Source organism: Phaseolus vulgaris, chromosome 3, assembly GCF_000499845.2.
Source record: "Phaseolus vulgaris cultivar G19833 chromosome 3, P. vulgaris v2.0, whole genome shotgun sequence".
In the NCBI taxonomy this organism is placed as follows: domain Eukaryota; kingdom Viridiplantae; phylum Streptophyta; class Magnoliopsida; order Fabales; family Fabaceae; genus Phaseolus; species Phaseolus vulgaris.
The window spans coordinates 45,088,026-45,098,027 of NC_023757.2; the positions used below are offsets into that span (position 1 = coordinate 45,088,026).

At 31.6% G+C, this 10,002-nt stretch overlaps 2 protein-coding genes across 3 annotated transcripts; both read left to right on the forward strand.

Moving 5' to 3' along the window:
* The first annotated feature begins 1,711 nt into the window (after window positions 1–1,711).
* Window positions 1,712–2,365, forward strand: LOC137808095 (uncharacterized). Of its 2 annotated transcripts, none has more exons than XM_068609039.1 (2): window positions 1,712–1,870; window positions 2,072–2,365. In XM_068609039.1, exon 1 carries the CDS (start codon window positions 1,712–1,714, stop codon window positions 1,868–1,870), a length of 159 nt encoding a protein of 52 aa, XP_068465140.1. In that variant the 3' UTR covers window positions 2,072–2,365. The 2 variants fall into 2 exon arrangements, with proteins under 2 accessions (XP_068465140.1, XP_068465139.1); XM_068609038.1 differs by having other exon boundaries at window positions 1,712–1,866.
* Window positions 2,366–6,513: 4,148 nt separating this feature from the next.
* LOC137808089 (uncharacterized) lies at window positions 6,514–9,785 on the forward strand. Its single transcript, XM_068609001.1, has 7 exons — window positions 6,514–6,877; window positions 7,238–7,408; window positions 7,785–7,949; window positions 8,028–8,192; window positions 8,572–8,706; window positions 8,939–9,033; window positions 9,168–9,785. The coding sequence occupies exons 1-7, from the start codon at window positions 6,698–6,700 to the stop codon at window positions 9,367–9,369; spliced, it is 1,113 nt and encodes a 370-aa protein (XP_068465102.1). The 5' UTR covers window positions 6,514–6,697; the 3' UTR covers window positions 9,370–9,785.
* The last annotated feature ends 217 nt before the right edge of the window (window positions 9,786–10,002 follow it).

Below are 10,002 nucleotides of genomic sequence, written 5' to 3' on the forward strand. Positions count from 1 at the left end.
CCTTTCTTGCACCCATTTGCGATTGTGGATATTTTGTTGTTATGAGAAGATAAAAAATTGTAAAAAATGTTGGAAATCAATCTTGGAGTTGTCCTAATTACAAAATTAGACTTATGGAACTTTGTTTCGTGCAAACATATGTATCTGTGGTTCAAGTTGTTGATTGATTTTGTTGAAAAATAGAGTACAAGTGGTGTAGTGTCGGTTGTAATTTCTTCAAATGGTGCATTGAAGAGGTTGACAACGAAAGAAATGCAATTATTGTTAGATAAAAGAATAAGATATATAATTTAGAAAAACGTATGAAAGGGTTCAAAAAATGGATTCGGATGTTGTTAGCGGTTGTGTGTTTTGTTCTTGTAATTAACATTATTATGTTATCAGTGTTCTTAAAATTCACATGAGAAATGTTGGTGTCCAGTATACTGAACTTGTGTATCTTTTGATACTTTGATGTAGTGACTTTATGTAATCTTCAATTCAAGCAATAAGTATTAATTTGAGGTTGTTGTCATATTTGATTTCAGTATAATATCAATTGTATTAATCAGAAGGTGTATTTGTCTTGTGGAGAGAAGCAAAGTAATTTATCATACACTGAAAAATAGTAAATGTGAATTACAATTGTACTTAAGAAGTCATTCTCATGATTAAGTAACTTGTAATTGTACTAAAATAAGACATTGTCATAATTAACAAAATAATAATTGTATTTCAAAATACATTGTCATTTGAAATCATTCAAGACTTCCAAATATGCCCCCTCCTATTTTGTTGTTTAAGTCTGGTGTTGAGTCCGAACAAGATTAAACTTGATCTTGTTATCCTTTGAATGTTCTTAAGAGGTGGTGTGTAACCTAGTTGAGATGCCTATGATAATTGAGGTGGAGGTGATTGAGGTTGATGGTTGAGAAGGTTGGGATGGTTGGTTGAAATGGTTGAAGTTGATGGTTGAGAAGGTGATCAAGTTATTAGTTGAGGACACGACTTCCTGTTGTGGTTATAAGCCTCTGAAAAATATCACACCTTTTACGTAGATTAAATTGGCTTAATTGGGTATTGTTCTTCATTAACTTTCATGGTTCCAACCTTCTATTCTTCTTAGATCTTCAAAGAAACCTCTTATTTGGTGGTGAGAGTACATAATGTCATTTAGTTATCTCCTTTTTTATGGTTGTTTGGGTAAATAATTAGGGTATATACCTCTTCATAGGTAGTCTTCTTGAATCAATTTGCGTTGTAGTTAACTTTATCCAGATTCAAAAGTTTTATTGCACACATCGTTGCAACTAGAAAGAGAAAATTAGTGCTTACGAAAAAAATGAAGAGGAAGATAAAGTTGTCATTTTTCTTATTCTATGGAGGTGCAGAAAGAATTTGGCAAGGAAATGTTTTTGTATATTTGGGTTAGGGAAAGTAAGGCCCAATACAAAATTGTATACGTCTATCTGTATTCGGACCCAAATCCGTATTGTACCGAGGTTTGTTAATAATAATATACGGAAAAGGCGCGTGTAAAATAAAAAACGATGGTTCATTTATTCCCGTTACAGAAAAGAAGGTTGTGGATTTACAGTGGAGCAAACGACAAGCGAGTGTGAAGATTTTGCCTTTGGTGGAGATGCCTGTGAGTAGATGTAGATCTTATATATTAATTAATTAATTAATTGGGGTTCTGAAGTTTGAATCGGATTGGGATCGTAACGTTGCGATGCAGATTAGGAGCTTGGTAGAGGTGGAGTCACCAAGCTCACTCAGATACTTGATCGGCGCCGCCGTTATGATGATCGGAGTGGTGTTACCCGTCGGTTACATGATGTTCCGTAACAAGCGCGTTCCCTCCTCTTCCTCCTACTCCAAACAGACGTAGGTGTGCCCTTTCTTTTTTCAATTCCCCTTTTTCATTTCATTCTTATTTCCTCTTTCACTATAGGGTTCGTTTAATCCTTTACATTGTGGCCAGTTAGATGTAAAAATGAGGAGTTTAATTTGTTTTTAAATTACAGTCTGTGGATGCAAGTGTAGGATCAAGGTTTTGGGTGGGACTAATTAATCATGATTGGTATTTCAGGAACAAGGTTTTGATTTGATATAGAGAAATGGTGGTTATGATGAGAGAAGCCTCCGGTTTAGTGGATTTGAATTTGTTTGGAGGGGGTGATTGATTTAACTTAGAGGCTTCAACAGATCTACCATCTGTTCTATTGTAAATGCATTTTGTCATCCTAATCTTCTAAGTGCTTGTTCACTTGATTCTGAACTCGAATACATGCTGCTTCTCTTCCCATTAAGATACTCTTTCTGGTATTCAATATTGTGTAGCTCAACAAATTTTCAATGAACGTGATTTGCTTTTATTTATTTATCTATTTATCTGTTTCTGTTCCTTTTAAGTATTGTTGATGCTGGCTTTAACTATTTTGTTTATTTGATCTTGTTCTGTGAGTGAGGATACTAGTTTTGTGAGTTTATGTTGGTTTAGGGAATTAGGAACTTGAAGTTGGGCTGTAATCTTTCAAATGTGTCAATCCTTTCATGTGTGCTTGGTTTCTCATTTGACAGTATTCTATTCCTGTCAAAACAGCCATTATTGGCTTCTGCGTCGTTTTGTGATTTGATGTGAATTCCAGATCAATGGATGCTTATCCAAACATAGCATCAGTAACTGGCTCTCACTATTTGCTTGATTTCATATCCTGGTAACTCTTGTTAGTTGAAAGATTTAATGGTGTCTCTGGCAAGAAATGTTAGTAACATTTTTAGTTTGATACGAATAGTAATTTTTTTTATTTATGTAGAGACCGCCATTGCAGTGTGTGGAATAACAAGAATAGTTATGATAATTTTAGTAGGATCATGTTTTATATGGGTTATGCTGCTCACATCTAAATTGATCAAATCCCCCTGATAAAACTCATGCGATATGAAACTAGAAAGCAATGCAGCTCTTGGGTCTTGGCTTTCGAGGTGGTAATGAAGAACTTTTTCAGTAAGAGGTTTAAACCTTTTGTGATTACCCTAGCTCAGTATTTTATAAGCATCTTCCCCTTTGATCATTATTTCACTAATACAGCGTATGATATCTTAGATGTCTCTTGTAGAGAGACCACTCCTAATGCTGGAGCTCTGAAACATAACCACACCACTCCGCTAACAACTAAAAACTCTCAGCTGTTTGACACTTTATTTTTATTTTTCTTTTGACGTTATGTTGTTTATCATATTTATATTTCTTTCTCTTTCCCAAGGTGTGAAATAGTGTGGGGTATCTGTTTATTCATCTTTATCCTATCTGAAAGAGCCCTTGGAGTCCCTCATTCGGCCAACTGCTCTATCACTGTTATCTACAGCAGCATTAGAATTTAATTTAAGGTGCATATCAAATTTTCTATGAACATTTTATTGACTTTTGACCTGCTAACTAGAGCACAACCTTGTTTGATTAAAGGAGGTACTAAGCCTTTATTTGGATTGAGCTGGAAAAGGAAAAAAAAAGAGAGAAATAGTGGAAAACGAGGTTCTTAGATTGAAGGAAAGAGAGTGTAGAATTAAAAAATATATAATATTTAAAATTACAAAAATACAAAAATACCCTTTGTTGTATTTTTATAAGAATGTGTATAAAATTTAAACTGAAAACGAATAATTATGAAGTAATTAATTAATTTATGAAATGAATATAATATTATAAAATTATTTAATTTTTAAATTGAATATATATATATATATAAATAATTGCAAATGCTGTTCAATTTTTTTCTCAGATATGAATTTGTAAAAGTAAAGCTGTATTAAAAAAAATAAAAATATAAAAAAATGAGATTTTCATATTAAATTTAAACATATAAAAAAAGTAAAATAATATTATGGAAATGGATTTAATATACTAATAACAAATTTAATAAGACACGAAAATTAATTATGTTCATTTCGAAATAAAAAAAAAGACATCAAGTTAAAGATAATAATAACATAATGAAATAAAGCACAAGACTTCTTAACGTTATCTTTAAATTCTTAATCATCTATGCAACTCCATTAATCCTTTCATGGACATGTTTTAAACCGTGACGAAGATTGAGATAAGTTGTTCAAACTCAGTTGAAGTTTTTGTATACCTTTTACATTTCCTGAAAACCTCTCCACAATTGGTTTAACATATTACCAACTTGGGGAAAATGAAATTGTTGTCCTTGAAGTCCACATCACCCTTTCTAGAATTTTCTTTACGAGGGTTATGTTGTTTGTCATGGTTACTGCTGTCATTTTGTGTTTATGATGCCACGTGTAATTTTTTTTGAGATATCTCTGTGTTATAAATTTGATCATCCTATCTAAATGCACATCAAATTCGGTATGGAAGAGAATATGAGTTATTTAAAGATATTAAGGCAAGAAGAGCATATAATTGTTTTTGGTATATGTTGAATGATATGGTGTTATCAATTAATGAGAATATTATATTTTATGATCCATATAATAGAGATTACATATTATAAGATCTTTGTATAATTACTACCACAAAGACTTAGAATATGATCATAATATAATGAAATAATTTGTTCTTAAAAGTCAAATTATCAATATTTATGCAATGATGTACACGAAGTTCTAGTTTGATTGTTTGATAATTTTAACTAAATTATGAGACATTCATGTTGTAATTAGTCAATATGTCAACATGGCCAACTTTCATCCTTCATTTTTTAAGTTCGTCATATTAACCCATTGATTCTAATTTTCTTCTACGACATCTCAAATGCAGATCTTAAACTCCTTAACACCTAAAATCAAGTGACTTTGACGTTGTAGAAGAAAATTAGAAATAATCATGGTAATTTGGTTAATATGGCTAACTTGAAATATGAAGACAAAAGTTTGAGCTTAGTTATAACAAGGATGTCACTTTTAGTGAAATGATAAGTCTTGGTGGACGTTGTAAGAATGTTAATAATTTGAGTATTAAAGATTATTGCATTACGTTTGTGTTCTTATTTTAAATTCTTGGAGTGATAATTGTGCATACCTACTACAATACTTGTCATGTTTTAATTATATGTGTCATGAAGTATAATATTTTCATTAATTGGTTAGACCATATTATTCAATATATGCAAGAGCAATAACATTTTCATATTCTTCCAATAACTCATATTCTCTTGCATACCAATTGCGATATGTTTAGAGAATAGTCAAGTTTCCTAAATGAGAGAAATTTCTTAAAAAAATAAATATGCTTAACCTAAAGAATGCATGACATAAAAAAAAAATATGAGAGCGAAAAGGAAGACGATGAGGGATTTCAAGGACAACAACATCATTTTTCGATGGATGGTAAATATGAAGTAGTATTTAAGGAGTCCAACAAAGTATATAGAACTTCAATTGTATCTGAACACCTTATCCTCTAATCACCCATGTTGGTCAAATGATTTATCAAGTTAAAAGCAAGAAATCAAGAAGTGAAAGATAACATTGATTAGTATTGTGTTTTATTTTACTATGTTATTGATATGTTATTGATTTGTTAATATTATGTACTTTTTATTTTGATTATTATAATAAACATTGCCAAAATATTGTATTATTTTATTTTTTTATATTTCTAAATTTAATCTGCACATCTCACTTTTTATTTTAATATTTTGCAAGGAAAAAATTTGAACAACATTTACAATTAAATATATATATATATATTTAATTTCAAAAAGTAAATAATGTGTTAATATTAGTTCCATTTTGTAAATTAATTACTTCATAATTATTCTTCTTTCAATTTAAATTTATACTCATTCTCACTAAAACATAATCATGTATTTTTATATTACAGAAATAATTTTTTTATATTATATTAATCAAATATACTATATTTTTTTACTTATTTTCATTTTTTTCTCAGACCAAACAATTTTACTTTTTATTCTTTTGATTTTTTTTCATTTTTTATTTCACCCATCATTCCATACTAAGGCTGCCTCTTAACAGAACCTGACGGTTTTTAAGGAACAAAGTTTTTTCAAATTTGAATAGCTCCTTCAAATTCTTTATGGTAGAGTATTAACTGTTAATTTATTTGAAAAAAATAATAAGTTTTTTAGCGAAATGATTTTTATTATTTCTGTTACTGGTGATTTGTAAGTGTACATAATTCCTAATTAATTTCTTTTTGTGCAATCCTAATCATATTAAACCAGTCGAGATACACCGTTTGGTAAATAATCCGTAAAAAGGTTTCCTACTTCATGAACTTTAATAATTCTTTGAAACTTTAATTTACTTTTTTTTTAGTTTTCACTATCTCATATTATAATTCAACTGATACGATTTACAAAACTTAATCTTAAATTTATAATCTTATATAACCTATATAGTATATCTGTTTATTAATTAATGTTGCATAAATATTTTAGTTTAATTATATAAATTATATTGTGTGTAGATTATTTTCTTAATATTTTTATTACATAATCTTTATGAAAAAATAGTGATTATAATATGTACGAAAGTGGAACAGAAAAAAAGAATGAAATTAAGAAAAAGAGAAGGCAATGGCAAAAAGATGTGAACTGACATGGCTGGTTTTTGTCCAATTGGGAAGAATGAATGGATGAAATGTATTGAATAGCTCTAAATAAAAGAGTTGGTAGAAACCGAAGAAGCGTGTTATTTTGTGTTGAAGAATCAGAATTGAGAATCCATGGAAAGTGGTGTTTTGAAGTACGGAATCATAGGAGTTGGAATGATGGGTAGAGAGCATCTTGTGAATTTGTACCATCTTCGCACTGAAGGTGTTGCGGTTGTTGCTTTTGCTGACCCTCATATTCCCTCACAACAACTCGCTCTTCAATTAGCACACTCCTTCACTTGGCCTATCAAGGTGTTATCAATATCACCCTGCTCTTTACTTTCTGTTTAATGTAACAAATTTATGTTCTTTCATTATTGTGACTTCGATCTAGAAATGCTATAACATCTTAGTTCGATCTGCAATTATCTTGGCACTACTTGAACAACTATGCTGATAGTTTAATTAAGAATAATAAACCAACAATTTGGGATTCCAAGGATTATGCTTTCTACTAAGTAGTTCCTAAATTGATAAAGCTGTATAGGAGAGAAGGTAATAATACTTGAAGGATGGAATTGAAGATTTGTTCGTTTAATTAAGTAGGAAGCTCTGTATTGAGTGTTGAATTGAATTGAATGAATGAATGAATGACCTTAAGTTGATGTAAAGGTTTTTTCAGGTCACCAGGAGCTGTTGGACAGTGGACTTTGTGATGTTTTGGTGGTGGCCACTCCTAACATGACTCATCATAGGATTCTTATGGACATAATCAATCATTCCAAACCCCATCACGTACTGGTAGAAAAGCCCTTGTGCACCACAGTCTCTCACTGCAAAGAGGTTGCTCATTCCTTTCATAAAATTGGTTGCTTCTCATGGGTTTAACTGCTAGAATGTAATTTTAATGACGACCAATGGCTAATCTTGATAAAAAAAGACTTCTAACATTTTTATATCTCTTTGATTGTGCTGTTTTCCATCGGGATGGGGATATCAACTATGCTTGTGTCATTTCCTTTACTGTTATCATATGACAGCAGATTTTTTTTATATTAATTAGACCAGACTAAATGTGTCTTAAAGAAGTAGAAAAGCTTATAATTGGAAATCTTGATCAGGTAGCGGGGTATTGAATTCCGCCATTTTTATCCTCTAATAAGTATTTGATAATGAACTAATAACTTATTTGTTGTCCTTGTGTATAACGTTGGATTAGGTTGTCGATGCTGCTAGAAAGAGACCAGATATTTTGGTACAAGTTGGACTGGAATATAGATACATGCCACCTGTTGCAAAGCTGCTAGAAATAGTTAAGGGAGGAAACCTTGGACGAATCAGAATGGTATCAATTCGGGAGCATCGGTTTCCATTTTTGGTTAAGGTTAGAATTTATAGAATTTGAAATTACATGCTTTTGGGTTCTCATAGTGAACAAGCTGAAAAGTGATATTGGTCACAGGTGAACAATTGGAATCGGTTCAATATTAACTCAGGTGGTACTCTAGTAGAGAAGTGTTGCCACTTCTTTGATCTGATGAGGCTGTTTGTTGGTGCAAATCCTGTTCGTGTGATGGCTTCTGGAGCTATTGATGTTAATCACAAGGATGAAATATATGATGGAAAGGTAGACCAGATGCTGCACCTCAGTTACAATGACCAAGCTTGAAACATTAATCTGTGTTAGTCTATATGCTGCCTTGATTAATACTGATTATAATCTACGTGTGGTTTTTAGAACTTCATATGTGACTGTTTGCAATTAGGTAAGAGATAGTCGAGACTCACTGGTGTCTGCCCTTGTCTGATGAAGAAATAAAGATTATGACTTTTTCATATATGAATATTATGGTCTATTCTGTTTTACAATGTTCAAAATTGAAGGCTTGAATCCTTGTTGTCTCAGTTTTAAGTGGAAGAATTCATATAAGTGCTTTTGTGTAACAGCCGTAATTGGCGCAAAGTTTTTCCCTAATGGTATTGCTATTCACTGGTTACTTGGGCAGGTGCCGGATATCATTGACAATGCATATGTTATTGTTGAATTTGACAATGGTTCTCGAGGAATGCTTGACCTTTGTATGTTTGCCGAAGGGAGTAAAAATGAGCAAGAAATATCTGTTGTAGGTGATATTGGAAAGGTAGAACTCTCTCTCTATCATCTATTCACTGTGCTTATGATCTTCAGTTGTATTTCTTGCCGTGACTTCTTGATTAAGATACAATTAAGGTTGGTCAGTTATTATTTTAACAATAGGTGCATGATTTAAAACTATAATAAACACACAACCTGTCTTTCTTGCATGAGTTTCTTTCTTGAGTATATGTAGTCAAGATGTTAGCATCTCAAACTAACAAACCATTTTGTCACAGGGAGAAGCCTTTGTTCCTGAGAGTGTTGTGCGGTTCGGTACACGAGAGGGGCGAAATGATATCCAGACTATAAAAGCTAAGGATCAACGAATAAAGTGGGTAGCTTCTCTCTGTTAAATGTCATCAATTAGCTATGCTTTGAGTTGGTGAAATAAAATGAAAGTGGTTCTTGGTTTATGAAAAGTCATGTGTGATTTGAATTTTCATTTTGGTCTTGTGGACTCTACAGATATGCCGGGTTACACCATGGATCTAGCTATCTAGAACACCTTAACTTCTTGTCTGCAATCAGAGGCAAAGGAGAAAAGGCTCCTAGTGTAGATCTCCAAGATGGATTGGTGTCTGTTGCTATGGGAGTTGCAGCACAGCTCTCTATAGAATATGGTCGATTTGTTTCTATTGACGAAGTTATGAATGAACTAAGAGTTTGAGTTGGAACACTTGGAAGTGAAAGTAATGGCGTCTCTACCTTTGTTTTCTTTGACATAGGGATGATGTACCTGCTGCTATCACTACCTCATGAAAAATTGCCAAAGTGGTTTGTGGAAGTTACATTTATTCCACCTGAACTTTGGCCAATTGGTGTCTTTAACTTGTTTTCTTTCTACAGCTCATTTTCTGTAAAGTGAAACAGTAGAATGTAATAAGTGAAAGCGGAAAATTGTAGCCAAATAAACATGCTGGAATTTTTCATAGGAAGGAGATGTGATGCGTTACATGTTTAAACCGTCACTCTTATGTATCAACGAAACAAACGTGCTAGAATTTCAGTCAACGAAGTTAAATCAATCCTTTTGTAATTATTGTTGTTTTTATGATGAAAAAAAGAGAGCAGTTAAATCCATTATTTTGGTATGTTCATTTCATTGTCCACTTCATGGTCTCTCTCTTCTACAATGAAATAAAGCATATTTAGAATATTGTTAACTTATATATAAATAAATGCATCCATAATTACTATATTATACTAAATAACATTTACTCCTAGATTTTTTAAAGCCGAATTTTTTTTATAATTTTAATAGAATCACATTCACGTTGCTTATCATATTTATAAAATTATT

Bases quoted from the DNA above. Each gene is read 5' to 3' on its own strand.
- LOC137808095 (XM_068609038.1), top strand. From the start codon at position 1,712: ATGCAGATTAGGAGCTTGGTAGAGGTGGAGTCACCAAGCTCACTCAGA.
- LOC137808089 (XM_068609001.1), top strand. From the start codon at position 6,698: ATGGAAAGTGGTGTTTTGAAGTACGGAATCATAGGAGTTGGAATGATG. The intron at 6,878-7,237 runs GTGTTATCAATA...GTTGATGTAAAG, and splicing joins CCTTCACTTGGCCTATCAAG to GTTTTTTCAGGTCACCAGGA. The intron at 7,950-8,027 runs GTTAGAATTTAT...TATTGGTCACAG, and splicing joins GGTTTCCATTTTTGGTTAAG to GTGAACAATTGGAATCGGTT.